Source organism: Heptranchias perlo, chromosome 34, assembly GCF_035084215.1.
Source record: "Heptranchias perlo isolate sHepPer1 chromosome 34, sHepPer1.hap1, whole genome shotgun sequence".
NCBI lineage: Eukaryota > Metazoa > Chordata > Chondrichthyes > Hexanchiformes > Hexanchidae > Heptranchias > Heptranchias perlo.
This window is the reverse complement of record NC_090358.1, coordinates 28493293-28514746: the sequence shown is the minus strand read 5'-3', so window position 1 is coordinate 28514746 and position 21454 is coordinate 28493293. Positions and strand designations below refer to the sequence as shown.

General features: G+C 43.8%; 1 protein-coding gene across 1 annotated transcript in view; it reads left to right on the top strand.

Annotated features, from left to right (window-relative positions):
• The window catches only part of adamts17 (ADAM metallopeptidase with thrombospondin type 1 motif, 17), a 547852-nt gene that overhangs the window by 19218 nt on the left and 507180 nt on the right, over positions 1 to 21454 (top strand). The window contains exon 4 of the mRNA XM_067971641.1: positions 15058 to 15230. Coding sequence (XP_067827742.1) covers positions 15058 to 15230 — 173 coding nt within the window. The remainder of the gene's footprint in view (positions 1 to 15057; positions 15231 to 21454) is intronic.

Genomic DNA, 21454 nt, shown 5'->3' with positions numbered 1-21454 from the left:
GTCTACAGAACTTAATATAAATGAATTATTGTAAAATGATTTCCCATATTATTTCTCAATCTTAATCTCTAAGTGTTGTACCTCAAACGCGTCACGTATTTTGTAGGATCAAAAAATAGCGCTTGGTTGAAATGACCACTTTCTGTAACTGACCAATCAAAAGCAGTTTCATTCATTAGACAGGTAGAAAAAGCAACCAATGAGCAGCAAGTAGCCAGCTGAAAATCGAGCGATTAAATAAGTCACTTTTTTTTCCCTCCCAAACTATCTTTCACGTACCTGCAAACACCGCCTATAAAATTGCTCGAGATATTTATCCCCTAGGTTGTTGCTATAGCCATGTTGCTTTTCAAGCTGGCTGGCTGTATGTTCACAAATGTCATAAAATGTTCATAAATAAATGAGTTTGTGTAGCCCAGTTTTATTTACTTCTGAAATCTCCACTGTTTAAAATAGATAAGGTCAAGCTACATTAGAGCGAAGTGGATCAGCCAGCAATGATTAGCCAACTAACAGGAAGAATTTTAGGCCTCCCACTCTTCCACTTCCTTCTATTTGATGAGAGATGGCTGAACGTTTACATTTTTCTTACTGCGACGAACATTACGAGGGAATGAGCCCTCACATTCTTGTTATGTGAAGATACTTTGAGGGCAAACTGGTCAAGGATGGATATAGTTCAAATTAAGCAGCATGCAAGACAATTATTTATTTGCTTTGTTCTGAAAAGTCATTAAGTGGGGTCATTGTTCAATAGAGGAGGTAAAGTCTCAAGGACGGTCTAAGTGTGAGAAGCAGGTTAACCTGATCACGAAGGAGCTCGGCTGGTCAACGTAACTCTGCATCCCTCGTGTTTTAAATTTTGTGAAAGTAGGACCACCAAGTGTAAAAGGTACATATTTGATTTGCTGTCTCCTGAACATAGATGAACTCGAGTGACCTGGTTATCTGGGGGGTTGGGCAGGGGGAGGTCCCATAGGATGTCTCTGGAGTGGGGGTTGATAGCCCTATTCCCAAGTAGAGATCTACTTTGGGCCTTTTCACTCTCAGCTATTCAGTTCTAGTATCACTGTGGTGCTGTGAGCCGGTACAAATCCCCAGATGTATGAGTCACAGTACAGATGCTAGTCCAGGTTAAGTATTATCGGGAGAGTTAGCAAAATATTGCACCTTTTTTGTTGTTTTTGAACCTAAGGAGGGACCATGAGTTAAAAGTTCTGTTTAAAAATAGTGCAGACTTCTGTGTCATCTCTTGTTAATCTGTTACTTTTAATGAACCTGTTCTATATTTCATAACATTAACCATGGTCTGATGTTTGTTCTTCTGCTATCAGAAGACTAGGAGATCATGAGGGCTTGTGACAAGTCCAGTGAGCTAAGTAAATGAAGGGTTTCAGTTTGACTGCTGGGTTAAGCTACAAAACCAGAGACTGGGGGAGGGTTTACGTCCAGGGGTGGTCCTTGCTGCTGAGCATGAGAAATCTGGTGAAAGCCTAAAACTGTAACGGCAGATGGACTGCCAGCTTTTAGGTAAATAACCTGAAGATTTCCGTGAAGCAAGGAGCTCGTGATGATGAGCATTTCAGCACACCAGGTCCTTTCTGCTTTTATAGTTTGATGATGGCTCTTGCAGTGGAAGATCACATTAAATGATCTCTCTTTAATATTTCATTACTAAGTGTATTAATCTTTTCTTTTTCATTCGTTTCATAAAATCATAGAATGATACATCACAGAAAAAGCCATTCGGCCCATCGTGCCTGTGCCGGCTCTTTGAAAGAGTGATCCAATTAGTCCCACTCCCCTGCTCTTTCCCCATAGCCCTGCACGTTTTTCCTTTTCAAGTATTTATCCAATTCCATTTTGAAAGTTACTATTGAATCTGCTTCCACCGCCCTTTCAGGCCGCGCATTCCAGATCATCATAACTCGTTCAAAATAAAAAGTGTTCTCATCTCCTTGTTCTTTTGCCAATTATCTTAAATCTGTGTCCTCTGGTTATCTACCCTTCTGCCAGTGGAAACAAATTCTCCATATTTACTCTACCCTAACCGTTCATAATTTTGGACATCTCTATTAAATCTCCCCTTTTCCTTCCCTGCTCTAAGGAGAACAATTCCAGTAAATCTCTTCTGCACCCTCTTCAAGGCTTTGACCTCGTTCCTAAAGCATGGTGTCCAGATTTGGAGACGATACTCCAGCTGTGGCTTAACCTTCATTTCTTTTTTCCTTTTCTGATACTCCACTGTTCTGTTCGTATTGCCATGGCGCAAAATGTTGTCGACCCATTGTACTGGGGAAGGCATACACAGTGCTGGGAAATGAAAATGTCTCCTAGGATTTTAGAGGACGTAATGTCAGAGGAGGTCCATTAACCATGGCACAAGTCCATACTGGGACTGGTGCACACTCTGGATGAACCATTCCAAGTATTGCGCACACCATTACCCATTTGCACAGTCATTCATTGTGCCTAAGGGGCTGGGCACACTTTCCTTGTAAGAGATGAGGAATGGCATACCGAACAAGGTACTCCTGCTGTTACCGGGTTTTACCGTGGATGCAGAAGATAGGCTATTCTGCCAACCATGCACCCAGCATTCTTCTTTAAATTAATGTGGGCTTCTGCACAATGAAAGCTTTGTGGCTGGTTCCAGGATAACGTCCATTGACCTGGATAATCGTTCTATGGTCAGATACCACCTGAACAGTAAATGAGTGGGAACCCTTTGTGTATTTAGACCATGGGGTTGATGTGGACAGCCTGAATGACCACATGGGTGCCTGCACTTGAGGAAACTCTTGCCACCCAGTGAAGGCTATGCAACCTGTCCAACTGATGCCTCCTTGTTGCAAGAAAAGTGATGAAGATGTTGCCTCTTGTGAACAGTGTTTTATCACTTGCTTGATCCAGATGTGTGCGTTGCAGACTGTTTGAGGCAGATGTTCCCTCGGGTGGATAGGAAGGATGTGGTGGCATGAAAACTTCATGCTGTGGTAACTTTCCCTTCTATGGGATAGTTGTCCTGTTCCAGATGTTGTCTGCCGATTTGTCCTGCAGCTGACGGCACAGCTGTGTGGCACTCGCTCTTGTGTAACTGAGGCAGCAAAGACAGGTCTCCTGAGCTGTTAGGTGTGGCAGGCTCTATAAATGCAGAGCCTGGATTAGTGACTGGTGTAGGCCAAAGAGCTCTGTTTGCCCCTCATCAACTTGTCTTTTTCTTATTCTCACTGATTTCTGTGCTGCAATTTAAATGGAAATTTAACAGAAAATGCAAAAAAGGCACTTTGCTGTAGCTGTGCACTCTTAACCCATCTTTATGAAACATACCCGAGCTGGCCGGGAAATTAGGTCCAGGAGGTGGCCATTCACTCCCTTGAGCCTTCTCCACCATTCAGTTAGATCATTGCTGACCTGAACCTCAACTCCATTTACCCGCCTTGGTTCTGTTACCCTTAATACTCTTACCCAACAAAAATCTATCAATCTCAGTGTTGAAATTTTCAATTGACCCCCAGACTCAACAGCTTTTTTGGGGGGGGGGGGGGGGGGGGGAGTTTTCCACATTTCCACTACCCTTTGTGTGAAGAAGTTCTTCCTGATCTCGCACCTGAAAAGCCTAGCTCTAATTTTAAGGTTATGCCCCCTTGTTCTGGACTCTCCCACCAGAGGAAATGCTTTCTCTCTATCTGCAGAGGGGCAAAAGAAATGCAGTTGTTATGAGGGATTCGATAGTCAGGGGGCTAGACGGGCGTTTCTGCAACTGCCGACGTGAGCCCTGTGTGGTGTGTTGTCTCCCTAGTGCCAGGGTAAAGGACATCACTGACAGGGTGCAGAACATTTTGAGGGGGGAAGGGGAACAGCCAGAAGTTGTCTTCCATGTGGGAACCAATGACGGAGGAAGGAAAAGGGTTGAGGACCTGCAGTCAGAGTTTCAGGAGCGAGGGAGGAAGTTAAAAAGCAGGACCTCAAAGGTGGTAATCTCTGGATTACTCCCAGTGCCACGTGCCAGTAAGTATAGGAGTAGTAGGATAAGACAGGTTAATACATGGCTGGAGAAATGGTACAGGAGGGAGGGCTTCAGATTCCTGGGGCATTGGGACCAGTTCTGGGGCAGGATGGATCTGTTTAAGGTGGATGGGTTGCACCTCAACAGAGCTGGGACCAATCTCCTCACGGGAAGGTTAACTAGAGTTGTGGGGGAGGGTTTAAGTTAATTTGGTAGGAGGATGGGCACGAGGAGGGAATATTAGAGAGGAGAAACAAGGTGCACAGAGGACTGGGAGGGACAAATAGCACTAGAGTAAAGAATAGTTCAGAAATAGGAGGGATCAAACAGGAGGTAAATGCGAGGCAGTCTAAGATGAGATTGGAGTATATGTCCGTAAATGCACATAGCGTGGTAAATAAGGTTAGTGAGCAGCAGGCTCAATTGGTCATATGGGACTATGACATAGTGGCAATGAGAGACCTGGATCAGAAGGGGAGGATTGGGTACTTAATCCTGGCTACGAGGTATTTACGGAAGGATAGAAAGGAGGGGATGGTTGTGATTTATTACACTACTGGGTGCATATTATAGGCCACCAGATAGTGGGAAGCAGATAGAGGGGAACATTTGCAGGAAATTAGCAGAAAGATGCAAGAACTATAGAGTAGTGATAATGGGGGACTTCAATTATCCAAATATAGACTGGGGCAGTAACAGTGTAAAGGGCAAAGAGGGGGAGGAATTCCTGGAATGTGTACAAGAGAACTTTCTGGAACAGTGTGTTTCCAGCCCAACCAGGAAGGAAACAGAGCTGGATCTAGTTCTGGGGAATGAAGTGGGGCAGGAGGAACATGTTTCAGTGGAGGAGCATTTGGGGAACAGTGATCATAATATTAGGTTTAGAATAGTTATGGAAAGGACTAGGAATAATCAAATGTGAAAATACTTAACTGGAGGAGGGCAAATTTCAGTGAATTAAAAAGGGATCTTGCCCAGGTGGATTGGAATCAAAAATTGTTAGATTAAACAGTAATTGAACAATGGGAGGCCTTCAAGGAGGAACTGGTTCGGGTACAGAGTGGACACAATCCCACAAGGCGGAAAGGAAAGGCATCCAAAGCTAGAGCTCCCTGGATGGCTAAAGATAGAGGTTAAAATGAAACAGAAAAAAGAGGCTTATGAACATAAGGTTTATAATACAGTAGAGAACCAGGCTGAATACAGAAAGTACAGAGGGGATCTAAAAAAGGGGATAAGAGAGTATGAGAATAGATTAGCGGCTAACAAAAAAGGGAACCCAAAAGTCTTTTATAAACATATTAAAAAGTAAAAGGGTAGTCAAAGGAAGGGTGGGGCCAATTAGAGACAAAAAAAGAGATCTTATGGGGGCAGTGAGCACGGCTGAGGTACTAAATGGATACTTTGCATTCGCCTTCACTAGAGAAGAGGATGCTGCCATAGTAAAGGAGGAGGTAGGAATGATATCGGATAGGATAAAAATAGATAGAGGTACTTAAAAGATTGGCAGTAGTCAAAGTAGAAAAGTCACCCAGTCCAGATGGGAAGCATCCTAGGTTACTGAGGAAAGTAAGGGTGGAAATTAGAGGCTCTGGCCACAATCTTCCTTAGATATGGGGATGATGCGGGAGGATTGGAGGATTGCAAATGTTACACCCCTGTTCAAAAAAGGGGAGAGGAATAAACCCGCCAATTATAGGCCAGTCAGTCTAACGTCGGCGGTGGGGAAACGGAGACAATAATCCAGGACAGAATTAATTGGTACTTGAAAAAGTATGGGTTAATTAATGATAGTCAGCATGGAATTGTTAAAAAGAAAATCGTGTTTGACTAACTTGATTTGAGTTCTTTGTCCTTTGTCATTGGTCCCATTGAGTAATGGACTGGAGGGAAGTATACAGTGGTGTGTCCCCCAGGGTCAGTGTAAGGACCACTGCTCTTTTTGATATATACTAATGACCGTATTTGGGTATAGACGGTATAATTTCAAAGTTTGCAGATGACATGAAATTCAGGAATGTAGTAAATAATGTGGAGGATAGTAACAGACTTCAGGAGGACAGAGACAGACTGGTGAAATGGGCAGACACATGGCAGATAAAATTTAACGCAGAGAAGTGTGAAGTGATGCATTTTGGTCGGAAGAATGACGAGAGGCAATATAAACCAAATGGTACAATTTTAAAGGGGGTGCAGGAACAGAGAGACCTGGGGGTTTATGTACACAAATCTTTGAAGGTGGCACGACAGGTTGAGAAGGCTGTTAAAAAAGCATATGAGATCCTGGGCTTTATTAATAGAGGCATAGAGTACAAAAGCAAGGAAGTCATGCTGAACCTTTAGAAAACACTGGTTAGGCCTCAGCTGGAGTTTGGTTCATTTCTGGGCACCACACTTTAGGAAGGATGTCAAGGCCTTGGAGAGGATGCAGAAGAGATTTGCTAGAATGGTACGAGGGACTTGATGTGGAGAAGCAGGAATTGTGCTCAGAACAGAGAAGGTTAAGGGAAGATTTGATAGAGGTGTTCAAAATCATGAACGGTTTTTGATAGAGTAAATAAGGAGAAACCGTTTCCGGCGGCAGAAGGGTCGGTAACCAGAGGACACAGATTTAAGGTCATTGGCAAAAGAGCCAGAGGCGACATGAGGAAACATTTTATTATGCAGCGAGTTGAAATCTGGAATGCACTGTCTGAAAGGGCGGTGGAAGCAGATTCAGTAGTAACTTTCAAAAGGGAATTGGATAAATACTTGAAGGGAAAAAATTTAGAGGTCTATGGGGAAAGAGCAGGAGAACGGAATTAATTGGATAGCTCTTACAAAGAGCTGGCACAGGCACGATGGGCTGAATGGCCTCCTCCTGTGCTGTACCTACTATGATATCTTATCAAATCCTTTAATAATCTTAAACAGCTCAATTAGATCACCCCATAACCTTCTATATTGAAGGGACTACAAGTCTAGTCTATGCAACCTATCCTCATAATTTAACCCTTTTACTGCATTATAATTCTGGTGACTCTGCGCTGCACCCCCTCCATGGCCAATATATCCTTCCTGAGGTGCGGTGCCCAGAACTGAACACAGTATCTCCAGATGGGGTCTGACCAGAGCTTTTATATAACTGAAGCATAACTTCCTCCCCAGTGGACCCAGGATCCTTGATGCACGAGGTGTGCGCTGTGGGTGGAGCTTTGGTTGAAGCCGGAAGGATCGCGTGGGACCCATTGGAATAATTATTTTAATTAATACGAGTGTGAGAGTATCACCACTTCAGTTTCTCGCCCCAAATTGCCTATTGGAAAATTGGGCTTGCAGGGTTGGGCACAGGAATTTCTGACCCAGCCTGACATATTAACGATTTGGAGGAGGGGACCGAGTGTAACATATCAAAGTTTGCAGATGATACAAAGATGGGAGGGAAAGTAGAGAGTGAGGAGGACATAAAAAACCTACAAGGGGATATAGACAGGCTGGGTGAGTGGGCGGAGATTTGGCAGATGAAATACAATATTGGAAAATGTGAGGTTATGCACTTTGGCAGGAAAAATCAGAGAGCAAGTTATTATCTCAATGGCGAGAAACTGGAAAGTACTGCAGTACAAAGGGATCTGGGGGTCCTAGTGCAAGAAAATCAAAAGGTTAGTATGCAGGTGCAGCAGGTGATCAAGAAGGCCAATGGAATGTTGGCTTTTATTGCTCGGGGGATAGAATATAAAAACAGGGAGGTATTGCTGCAGTTATATAAGGTATTGGTGAGACCGCACCTGGAATACTGCATACAGTTTTGGTGTCCATATTTAAGAAAAGACATACTTGCTCTCGAGGCAGTACAAAGAAGGTTCACTCGGTTAATCCCGGGGATGAGGGGGCGGACATATGAGGAGAGGTTGAGTAGATTGGGACTCTACTCATTGGAGTTCAGAAGAATGAGAGGCGATCTTATTGAAACATATAAGATTGTGAAGGGGCTTGATCGGGTGGATGCGGTAAGGATGTTCCCAAAGATGGGTGAAACTAGAACTAGGGGGCATAATCTTAGAATAAGGGGCTGCTCTTTCAAAACTGAGATGAGGGGAAACTTTTTCACTCAGAGGGTGGTAGGTCTGTGGAATTTGCTGCCCCAGGAAGCTGTGGAAGCTACATCATTAAATAAATTTAAAACAGAAATAGACAGTTTCCTAGAAGTAAAGGGAATTAGGGGTTACGGGGAGCGGGCAGGAAATTGGACATGAATTTAGATTTGAGGTTAGGATCAGATCAGCCATGATCTTATTGAATGGCGGAGCAGGCTCGAGGGGCCGATTGGCCTACTCCTGCTCCTATTTCTTATGTTCTTATGTATGACACCAACAGACAGTTGGATAATAATGTCAGCCTTGGCTCAGTGGGTAGCACTCTCGCCTGAGATAGAAGGTTGTGGGTTTAAGCCCCACTCCAGAGACATGAGCACAAAATCCAGGCTGACACTTCAGTGCAGTACTGAGGGAGTGCTGTACTGTCGGAGGTGCTGTCTTTTGGATAAGACGTTAAACCGAGGCCTTGTCTGCACACTCAGGTGGACTTAAAAGATCCCATTGCACTATTCGAAGAAGAGCAGGGGAGTTCTCCCTTGTGTCCTGGCTAATATTTATCCCTCAACCAACATCACCAACAGATTATCTGGTCACTATCACATTGCAGTTTGTGGATCTTGCTGTGCGCAAATTGGCTGCCGCATTTCCTACATTACAACAGTGACTACACTTCAAAAAAACACTTCATTGGCTGTAAAGCGCTTTGGGACGTCCTGAGTTCATGAAATGTGATATATAAATGCAAGTACTTTCTTTAAATGTTTGCTTGGATGTCACTGTGGACTGAGAGCTCAGTTTCTGATGCTTTTTAATCCACCTGTGAAGAACAAAACTCAAGCTCACATTCACAGAGAAGCACTGAACGATGATTGGATACAATCTCCTGCTCAAGCTCCTTCACTGATATGTTGCTGCCTCATTGATCGATTCTGAATTTGGTTTTCTTGAGCAATGTGTGGTTGTTGATTTCTGTTTCCTTTGTAGATGAAGTACAGTACGTAGCTACATCGACATTTCATTCTGCGATAAGTGTAGTTGTCGACTTGTGCCAGACGAGATCCAGTTGTACAGATAACAAAGGCTCTTTGGCATAATGTCCTGTTCTTAAAAACAACACATACCATGTCACTTTTATCATGCAACTGAATTTCTACAACTGATTTTCCAATGGAAAAAGTATCAAAGTACACATGGAGTATGTGAAAGTGCTGTATCGTTTCAATCAGCGGAGGATGGCTGAGTATAGTTGCATAGCCTCCAGCAGATGATGGAGAACCTGTTCAATTAATCAGATTAGATGAGCAGTTCAGATTATCATTTCCAAAGCTGAAAATTAGAGTTTGACTTGTTCTGATTATTCCTTATTTAATAGAACATTATTTCAAACAATAAGTACATTCTACAGTCACAGATTTTATAATGCAGATCTCATGGGTTGTCTGGTTGAGCAGGCTGGGAGGTGGAATAGTTGGGTAGAGATTGTGTGGTATTGGGTAAATGCAGGTAGTCTTGGGGCCAAGGACACGATAGAGGCTTGGATGGGGGTAGACCCAGCTCTGTATGAGGTAAATTTAGGACTGATGTCAGGAAGTTCTTCACACACACACTGATTAAAGTATGAAATAGACTTCAAGGAAGAGTAGTGGTGATGAATATCCTGGGATTTTTGAAGAACTAGTTGGAAGCTGAATTGGGGGTACTTTAGGGCCTCTCTGGTTGGTTGAAGTAAGATGGGCTGAATGGTTTCCATTTCTATGTTGTGATCTCAGGAATGTAGCATGTTTGCACTAATTATATAGTTTTGTGTGTGTGCGTTGATTGCCAAAGAGTCAAAATGATATTTCCACCTGATATCAAACGGCTGAGTGCACTGGATACAGCAAAGGCTATGGGCCCCAACAACATCCCGGCTGTAGTGCTGAAGAATTGCGCTCCAGAACTAGCCGCGCCTCTAGCCAAGCTGTTCCAGTACGGCTACAACACTGGCATCTACCCGACAATGTGGAAAATTGCCCAGGTATGTCCTGTCTGCAAAAAGCGGGACAATTCCAATCCGGCCAATTACCGCCCCATCAGTCTACTCTCAATCATCAGCAAAGTGATGGAAGGTGTCATTGACAGTGCTATCAAGCGGCACTTAGTCACCAGTAGCCTGGTCACCGATGCTCAGTTTGGGTTCCCACAGGACCACTCTGCTCCAGACCTCATTATAGCCTTGGTCCAAACATGGACAAAAGAGCTGAATTCCAGAGGTGAGGTGAGAGTGACTGCCCTTGACATCAAGGCAGCATTTGACCGAGTGTGGCACCAAGGAGCCCTAGTAAAATTGAAGTCAATGGGAATCAGGGGGAAAACTCTCCAGTGGCTGGAGTCATACCTAGCACAAAGGAAGATGGTGGTGGTTGTTGGAGGCCAATCATCTCAGCCCCAGGACATTGCTGCAGGAGTTCCTCAGGGCAGTGTCCTAGGCCCAACCATCTTCAGCTGCTTCATCAATGATCTTTCCTCCATCATAAGGTCAGAAGTGGTGATATTCGCTGATGATTGCACAGTGTTCAGTTCCATTCTCAAATCCTCAGATAATGAAGCAGTCCATGCCCGCATGCAGCAAGACCTGGACAACATCCAGGCTTGGGCTGATAAGTGGCAAGTAACATTTGTGCCAGGCAATGACCATCTCCAACAAGAGAGAGTCTAACCACCTCCCATGCCATTAAACGGCATTACCATCGCCAAATGCCACACGATCAATATGTGGGGGTCACCATTGACCAGAAACTAAACTGGACCAGCCACATAAATACTGTGGCTACAAGAGCATTGGGTATACGGGGTATTCTGCGACAAGTGACTCACCTTCTGACTCCCTAAAGCCTTTCCGCCATCTACAAGGCACAAGTCAGGAGTGTGGTAGAATACTCTCCAATTGCCTGGATGACTGCAGCTCTAACATAATTCAAGAAGCTCGACACCATCCAGGACAAAGAAGCTCACTTGATTGGCACCCCATTCACCACCCTAAACATTCACTCCCTTCACCGGTGCACCGTGGCTACAGTTTATACTGTCCACAAATTGCACTGTAGCAACTCACCAAGACTTCTTCGACAGCACCTCCCAAACCCGCGACTTCTACCACCTAGATGGACAAGGGCAGCAGGCACATGGGAACAACACCACCTGCACGTTCCCCTCCAAGTCACACACCATCCCAACTTGGAAATATATCGCCGTTCCTTCATCGTCGCTGGGTCAAAATCCTGGAACTCCCTTCCTAACAGCACTGTGGGAGAACCTTCACCACATGGACTGCAGCGGTTCAAGAAGGCGGCTCACCACCACCTTCTCGGGCAGTTAGGGATGGGCGATAAATGCCGGCCTCGCCAGCGACGCCCACATCCCGTGAACAGATTTTTTTTTAAAATGAGGAAAGTAGCGAGAAAACCACCAACGGAATTATGAAAATAACCAATCCTGAACGACCAGTGAAAAGAAACTAAGCTAATTTGTTAGCGCTGTTTGAATTTTTTTTTTGCCTGCTTGGTGAGCATGGGGTAAAAACAAAACGGGCAATTTTAACCCTTCCCCGATCGGTGAGAAAGGGGCAGGGGTGCAGTTAAAATGCCGCTGATCTTGGCAGCGAATGAGACTCTGGCCGGACACTGACCAGAGCCTCATTTTAATAAACGCAAATTGGGATCCTATGATGTACATGGCGGGGTCTGAGGGAATTCTAATCCACTCCTGAGTAAGTTAGAAAAACTTGAACCTGGCAGTAATATGCACACTGTTGTTAAAGACTGTTTGACTTTATGAAGTGGAGCTGATAAAAGATTGGGAACTGGGCTCAGGAGTACAAGACTGGACTGGATGCTGCCCACAGCTGTGCAGAGGCTTGCAAAGGCTTCATTTAAGTAGATGGTGGTTTTGGTGCTAGACTAGCAACTTGGAGATTGGGAGTTCAAATCCCACTCTGGCAAGTTGTAAAATTGAATTCGATGCATCTAGTAATTTGTGAGCTAGCACCAGAAAAAACCACCACAAAAGCTGTTGGGTTTGTCAGAAAAACCCACCTGTTTCATTAATCTTCAGGGAAGAGAATCATAGAATAATTACAGCACAGGAGGAGGCCATTCGGTCCATCGTGTCCGCGCCGGCTAAAAATGAGCCACTCAGCCTAATCCCACTTTCCAGCACTCGGTCTGTAGCCCTGCAGGTTACGACACTTCAGGTGCATATCCAGGCACTTTTTAAATGAGTTGAGGGTTTCTGCCTCTACCACCCTTTCAGGCAGTGAGTTCCAGATGCCCACCACCCTCTGGGTGAAAAAAATTTTCCTCCGCTCCCCTCTAATCCTTCTACTAATTGTTTTATGCCCCCTGGTTATTGACCTCTCTGCTAAGGGAAATAGGTCCTACCTATCCACTCTATCTAGGCCCCTCATAATTTTGTACATCTCAATTAAATTTTCCCTTAGCCTTTCTTGTTCCAAAGAGAACAACCCCAGCCTATCCAATCTTTCCTCATAGCTAAAATTCTCCAGTCCTGGCAACATCCTCGTAAATCTCCTCTGTACCCTCTCTAGTGCAATCACATCTTTCCTGTAATGTGGTGACCAGAACTGTACACAATACTCAAACTGTGGCCTAACCAGTGTTTTATACAGTTCCAGCATAACATCCCTGCTCTTATATTCTATGCCTCGGCTAATAGAGGCAAGTATTCCGTATGCCTTCTTAACCACCTCATCTACTTGTCCTGCTACCTTCAGGGATCTGTGGACATGCACTCCAAGGTCCCTCACTTCCTCTACACCTCTCTATCCTCCCATTTATTGTGTATTCCCTTGCCTTGTTTGCCCTCCCCAAATGCATTACCTCACACTTCTCCGGATTGAATTCCATTTGCCATTTTTCTGCCCACCTGACCAGTCCATTGATATCTTCCTGCAGTCTACAGCTTTCCTCCTCACTATCAACCACATGGCCGATTTTTGTATCATCTGCAGACTTCTTAATCATGCCCCCTACATTTAAGTCCAAATCATTAAACATTAACTGGCCTGTAATTACTCGGCCTATCCCTCACTCCCTTTTTAAACAATGATACAATGTTAGCAGGCCTCCAGTTCTCCAGCACCACACCTGTATCCAGGGAGGATTGGAAAATGATGGTCAGAGCCTCTGTTATTTCCTCCCTTGCTTCTCATAACAGTCTGGGATACATTTCATCCGGCCCTGGTGATTTATCTACTTTCAAAGTTGCTAATCCCCTTAATACTTCCTCTCTCGTTATGTTTATCCCATCCAATATTTCACACTCCTCCTCCTTAACTACAATCTCTGCATCGTCCCTCTTTTTTTTGAAGACAGACGCAAAGTATTCATTAAGAACCATATCAACGTCTTCCGCCTCCACACATAGGTTACCTTTTTGGTTTCTAATGGGACCTAATGTTTCCTTACAGGAGCAGGGATGTCTTACTGCAGTTATACAGGGACTTGGTGAGACCACATCTGGAGTATTGTGTGCAGTTTTGATCTCCTTATCTGAGGAAGGATGTCCTTGCCATGGAGGGAGTGCAACGAAGGTTTACCAGACTGATTCCTGGGATGGCAGGACTGACATATGAGGAGAGATTGGGTTGACTAGGCCTATATTCAGTGGAGTTTAGAAGAATGAGAGGTGATCTCATCAAAACATATAAACTTCTAACAGGACTAGATAGCCTGGATGCAGGGAGGATGTTCCCAAGGCTGGGGAGTCCAGAACCAGGGGTCACAGTCTCAGGATACGGGATATGCCATTTAGAACAGAAATTAGGAGAAACTTCTTCACTCAGAGGGGGCCGAACAGGCAAATGTCATTGGCCCACAAGGGTGCGTTTTTTGTTATCAGACTCTGGATAAATGTCTCCAGAAGGAAGATGTGGATCAGTCCGTGATTTAGAAAGTCTGTTCTTGTGGCTGAAGAATGAAATCTAAAGGGTGAGCTGCAAGTTAGAACCTAACCATTAAATACCATAAACATATGTGTAACTAACCAGAAGCTTTCATTATGTATTAAGCTTTAACGAATGTGACCTGTATATATTTATAATATGTTTAAATCTTTATTGAACAGCATTTGCTTCATTTCTTAGAATTCAAAACTTGGTGTTTGTGAAGAAATAAATTATGCAAATCCAGGATGGGCCTTTGATCGATCAGCATTTCTATTCTACTGATCAAAGAACTCGCTCCATAACTCTCCAGACTCTCTTTCCCCACTACAGAAGACAATTATTTAACTTTGAAATGTATTTTGTAAAGCCCCTTTCCCTTCCCCCAACCTCGTTAAATCTGTTTCTCCGCCCCCCCCCCCCCCTCCCTCCAATACATGGTCTCTGGCCTCCATGTGTGCTCCTCGAGGTGGGAGAGTGAGAGCAAGGCACTTGCATTTTCACAACCTGTGTCAGTGTATTCTCTCAGCTGGCCAGAAGTGAAATGAGATAAGTATGGCCCATCTCTCCCTCCAGAATAGAAATAAAGAAAGAACTTGCATTTTTATAGCATCTTTCAAGACCTCAGGACATCCCAATATGCTTTACAGCCAATGAAGTATTTTTGAAGTGTAATCATTGTTATAACATAGGAAACGTGGCAGCTAATTTGCACACAGCAAGCTCCCACAAACAGTCGTGAGATGACCAGATATTCTGTTTTAGTGATGAGTTTTAACATTCGGGGGGTATCTCGTCCTCCAGGATGGACCAGTCTGTAATCGAGGTGCTCCATGTAGTCCTTGGATAAAGCTAATGAGATTAATTTTGGGCGAGTGGGATTTGATTGACGGGCAGCCATAGGTTGTAAACCCTCCATTTGGTCGGGAAGCTAGAGCTGCAACTACTGGGTTATTGGACTGTCCGATTTGTGTGTACATTTGTATTTCTGAATGCCTGAGATAGTTAATCATGTGTATAAACTCTTCTAGGAAGAAAGAGATTGAAGAAGGCTGATGTTTTCAACGTCTGGCGGCCCAGAAGAAATGCCATTCGATTAACCAATGAATACACAGTGGAGACGTTGATGGTGGCGGATTCTGATATGGTCGAGTACCATGGTGCCGAGGCTGCCCAAAGATTCATACTGACCGTCATGAACATGGTATGTTGCTTAAAGTACTGTGGTTAGTATCTCAAATAAGAACTTAATCACTCTTTCCAACGGAGGAGACAGTTGGAGCTTTGTATAGTAGCGATCCTGCTGAGTGTCTGAATAATACGCTGTGATTCTTTGTGGAAGAAGCTGGTGTCCTCCTCATGCCCATTGTATTAGTTGCCGTGATTAGCAACTCTGCCTCAATGTGCCCTACGTACCAAACACAAATGGTGGAACAAGAAACCTGAATGGGTTTCAAGAAGGAACTGAAAAGGTTCTTGTCGACAAATGGGATTCAGGGTTATCAGAAATGCGCCAGGGAATAAATAGAAAAGCAAAAAAGACTTTCATTTATATCACACCTTTCACAACTTCAGGACGTCCCAAAGCGCTTTACAGTTAATGAAGGACATTTGAAGTGTAGTCACTGTTGTGATGTAGGAAACCCGGCAGCCAATTTGCGCACAGCAAGGTCCCATAAACAGCAATGAAATTATGACCAGATCACCTGTTTGTGATGTTGGTTGAGGAATAAATGTTGACCAGGATACAAACTGGCTAGGTGGGCTAGATGGACTGAAGGTTCTCTCGTGTCTGAAACTTACTGTGTTACTATGTAAACCCACACCCTTTTGCTGGGCATCGTTCATATTTGAATGGACGGTGCTTGTCTCTTTCAAGAGGAAAAGTGCGATATTGGTGTCATTTTACACAGTCGAGGTTAGCTGGTCTGCAGTGTTGATGGGTCACATCTAAGTGATACATGTCCAATTCTGTTAACAGCACATGTCACAAACAGTTTTCACTTTGGGTTTAAACAATTCTGAGAAAATGTTCATTAAGCAGGTGTCACAGAGTTAATACTTTGGGGGAGAAAAAACTTCTAATTGTTCAAGACGTGATGTACATGTTCCCTGGGAATCCAGAGATCGAGGGCAACTGAGAGATCTCTCTGATGATCTAGTGACCTAGCATGTGTCCAATTTAGAGTGAGTGATGCAGACTCTTAGTGCCGCTAAGTTCCCAATGGCCAGTGGAGAATTCCATGCTCTTCTTTGCCAAGTGCTATAGGATCTTTAATGCCCATGTGTAGTGGCAGATGGGTCTTCAGTATCACATCTGACAATACTGCACTGAAAGCCTAAATTTATGTGCTCAAGCCCTTGAATGGGATTTGAACCCACCAACCTTCTCACTCACAGGAAAAGGTGCTACCAACCGAGTCAGACTGACACGAGGGGTCATTTTATGAATTATAATGGACAGGATTTCTGATGTGTGCTTCTGATGGTGACACTCTGCCCCAGGAGTACAAGCTCAAAGTTTACCCTTTACTCTACGGTATGTTTAAGAATAACATGAGGGGCGATTTTAACTGCCATTTCCGGCAGGAATCTGCTGGCTTCGGTTAGTTTCCCGCCCGCCTGCGGGAGTATGAGGTGACAGCGATTTTAACCGCCGTGCCTCATTAACGTGTCGCCGGTCCTCTTCCCGTGGCCACTCTGGTCAGTGTGGGGGAGAGCGTTCTGGGGGTCTCCAAGACACTCCTGGTTTTTTTTAAAAAAGGCTTACCATTGTGGAACCAGGAGTGTCTTGGAGACCCCTCTTCACGCAGCCCTTCTCCTGGAGGGAAAGCTGCAGCAGCTCAGGACGGAGTTAAAATTGCTGCCTAGGTCCGATGATGTCATTGCATCCTGATTAGCATATGTCTATTAGGAGCCCACTGGCTTCGAGCAGGCGGCTTAACTGCCTGTCCAGAAACGTGCGTTAAAATTGGAAACGGCGGGATCTGGGTTGCTCCAGAACAGGTATGTAACCTGGGGCATTTTAACTGCCCACCCGTTTGGTTTCTAAAGGGCAAGTAGGGTTAAAATCTCTCCTTGAACTCAGGACAGTGTTTCCCAGAAGTAAAGGGAATTAGGGGTTACGGGGAGCGGGCAGGAAATTGGACATGAATTTAGATTTGAGATTAGGATTAGATCAGCCATGATCTTATTGAATGGCGGAGCAGGCTCGAGGGGCCGATTGGCCTACTCCTGCTCCTATTTCTTATGTTCTTATTGCTGTCTTTCACAAAGCCTATCTGTTCAACTCTAAACAGAGTGTGAGAATCGTGAGGAAGAGACCAAGGAACCAGAGCTGGAACGAAACAACCTTCATGTAAAGTCTAAAATAAAACCAGAATATGCTGGAGATACACAGCAAGTCAGTCAGCATTGGGAAGGAGAAAAGGCGGGTTAATCTTTTAACATGCTTGAAATGTTAACCTGTATTTTCTCTTTACAGGTGCTGACTGACTCTGTTTTCAGCATTTTCTGGTTTGGTTTCAGACTTCCAGAAGTGATTTATATTGGTGCAGAATTTGCTGCCAAATTAATGTTGAGGCGAATGGTGCTCACCGCTATTTATGTGCAAATGCTACAGCAACTTCAGGCGAGGGGCAGATGCGTGGTTTAAGGTGGAAATCCGGAAGTTGCTGTCCGAGATGCGCAGTTCCACCTTAGCTTTGCGAAAACAGCATCTCTCTGCCTGCCTCACCATTGAAATGCAGTGAACGGCCTGAAGTGCCTGTATTTGCACGGTAGATGCTAACTAAACTCACCACAGAAAGTTAGGGCTTGTTCACTTCAGTCTAAGTATCCTGTTAACGACGTGATAAATGTTAATTACTGCCAGTCAACCTCTCTGGCACTGAAAATTAACTATTACAAGTTTGGCGTCTCATTCCTTCAGGTTTTAATTCTTGGAGATTTTAAAAAGTAAAATTTAACATTTTTACATTTTTACATTTTTCCTTTGCCTCTTTTTTTTATGTCTTAATCCAATCTCTTTCCCTCTTTCTGTACCTGATTTGACATTGAATTCACCCATTCTAATTTATACTTCCTTCTCCATTCTTCCACTGTTTATTTTACCATCCTTCAATCTGATTAATTAAGGAGATATCCAGTTGCTTGCCCAGTTTACTCAGGTCCCAGATGCCCTGTTTCTCTCACTGCGACATTATCAGCTTACTCTTTCAGCAACTTGCCACGTAAAAACTTTAAAAACCTAAACGTGCAAGGGCAAGTTTAACTAACGGCAGATGCCATTAGATGCCCTGCCACAGCAAATTATGGCCAGTTAGATCTTGGTAGTGTGGTTTACTACCAAATCAGCAAGAGTGACTGCTCCTGTTCAGGGCTCTGTGATTGTCACCCACTCATGCAGGAGTCCACGCACATACATGCACACTTCTTATACTGACTGGTGTTATATAGTTTATACAAGGCTGTGAAACTCATTACATATATTGTAATGGTGCCATTTAAAACCAATTAAACATTGCTGTGGTTTCTTGTGACAGTGATGTGTTAATGACATTTAGTTTTTGTTGCATCATTCCGTTCCTGATAGAAATTTACTAGAAATATGGATTTGTGAAGACCATTGTTTGTCCAACAAAACACTGGGCATCTCCCCACATGAACTTGGGCATCTGCCCGATGGGCCTGGGATGTCTGCCCAACAGGAACGGTGTGTGGATGTGTCTCTAACGAGGCTTCCAAACTCTTTAAACATCCCATTAATAACCTGTGTCAAAGGTAGAAAAGCCAGACGTGGGAGCTTTCCTCATTAAAAAGAAGCTAACCTTTCTGTTTTGATGGGCTGTATTTTAACTCTTAATTAACCAAAGATGAATCAGGCCATATTGTTTTGACAGAGCCCTCTACATATACTTGTTTTTCACATCAAAGGTTAACCTCTTGCTGGTCAATCAGCTAAAAAGTAACCTTTTGAATCCTGATTTTAGCCAATCAAATGAACCTTTTTTAATTTAAAAAAAAGTTACTTCCATTCTACCTTCACTAGAGAAGAGGATGCTGCCATTTGTAGCAGTAAAGGAGGAGGTAGTAGTGATATTGTACAGGCTAAAAATAGATAGCGGAGGTACTTAAAAGATTGGCAGTACTCAAAGTAGAAAAGTCATCGATCCAGACGGGATGCATCCTCGGTTACTGAGGGAAGTAATGGTGGCAATTGAGGAGGCTCTGGCCACAATCTTCCTTTAGATATGGGGATGGTGCCGGAGAAGTGGAGGATTGCAAAATTCAAAAAAGTGGAGAGGAATAAACCCAGCAATTACAGGCCAGTCAGCCTAACATCGGTGGTGGGGAAACTTTGAGAGAATAATCCGAGACACGATTTATTGGCACTTGGAAAAGTATGGGCTAATAAATGAAAGTCAACACGGATTTGTTATAGGAAAATTGTGTTTGCATAATTTGATGAAGTAACGGAGAGGGTTGATGAGGGTAGTGCGGTTGATGTGTATATGGACTTTCGGAAAACATTTGATAATCTATCACAATAGATTTGTTAGCAAAATTGAAGCCAATGGGATTAAAGGGACAGTGGCAGCATTGGTACAAACTTTTCTAGGGGACAGAAAGCAGAGAGTAGTGGTGAACGGTTGTTTTTCAGACTGGAGGCAAGTATACAGTGGTGTTCCCCAGGGGTCAGTATTAGGACCACTGCTCTTTTTGATCTATACTCAAGTCAAGGTCATTAGTATATAAGGTAGAATTTCCAAGTTTGCAGGTGACACGAAACTCGGAAATGTAGTAAACAATGTGGAGGATAGTAACAGACTTCAGGAGGACAGAGACAGACTGGTGAAATGTGCAGACACCTGACAGATGCAATTTAATGCAGAGAAGTGTGAAGTGATGCATTTTGGTAGGAAGAATGAGGAGAGGCAAAATAAACTAAATGGTACAGTTTTAAAGTGGGTGCACAGACACCTAGAGGTGTATGTACACAAATCTTTGAAGGTGACAGGACAAGTTGAGAAGGCTGTTTTTAAAAATAAAAAGCGCATGGGATCCTGGGCTTTATTAATAGAGGCATAGAGTACAAAAGCAAGAAAGTTATATTAAACCTTTATAAAACACTGGTTAGGCCTCATCTAGAGTATTGTGTTCAATTCTGGGCACTGCACTTTAGGAAGGATGTCAAGGCCTTGGAGAGGGTGTAGAGGAGATTTACTGGAATGGTACCAGGGATGAGGGACTTCAGTTATGTGGAGAGACTGTAGAAGCTGGGATTGTTCTCCTTAGAACAGAAAAGGTTAAGGGGAGATTTGATAGAGGTGTTCAAAATCATGAATGGTTTTGAAAGAGTTAATAAGGAGAAACTATTTCCATTGGCAGAAGGTTCGGAAACCAGAGGGGACACATTTAAGGTGATTAGCAAACGAGCCAGAGGCGGCATGAGGAAACATTTTTTTTATACAGAGAGTTATTATGATCTGGAATGCGCTGCCTGAAAGGGCGGTGGAAGCAGATTCAATAATAACTTTCAAAAGGGAATTGGATAAATACTCGAAGGGGAAAAGAATTATAGAGCTATGGGGAAAGAGCCGGGGTGTGGGACTAATTGATAGCTCTTTCAAAGAGCAGGCACAGGCGCAATGGGCCGAATGGCGGCCTCCTCTGCTGTACTTACTATGATACTTCCAAACTCGACAGTAGGTTGCGGGGGAAATATTCTAAACTTTAAAAAAGGAAACATATGTACAATATATTTATTAGGGAAAAAAAGTAAAATTGAAGTTAAAATAATGAGGTAAACTGCAGAAAGTGAGCAGAACTGAAGTGTTAAACTTGTACATCAGGCATGATGTAAAGGAAGACAGACTTGCAATTAAATAGCACCTTTCATGACCTCAGGATGCCCCAAAGTGCTTTACAGCCAATGTCGTACTTTTTAAGTGTAGTCACCGTTGTAATATAAGAACGGTTTAGCGTTGAAATAGTGTCTGATAAAGTTGGCTCTAATCTTTTGCCCGTTGCTTTGTACCTGACCAGCGCTGCAGCTGAGTTTCCTGTATGGCTTTTCAAGTGGTTGTACCGACTGCCCCTAGAGAGTGCACCATTATAAATTGCAGACAAAAGCATGTCTGAGACATGTGCACCAGATTTCCTGCTCTAGTGCCAGGACAGTTCTCAGGCAAACCACTCCCTCAAAAAAGCCTGGCACTACAGCTTTCAGCTCTGCTGTTTAGATGTCTCTGACATGCTATCGACAGTGAGGTGGGGCTTACAAACAGCAGGTTGTGGCATGCTGTGTGAAGGGCCAGTCTCGCTTACTGATTTGCACGAACATAGGAACAGGAGTAGGGCCTTCAACTCCTCGAGCCTGTTCTGCCATTCAGTTAGATCATGGCTGATCTGTATCTCAACTCCATT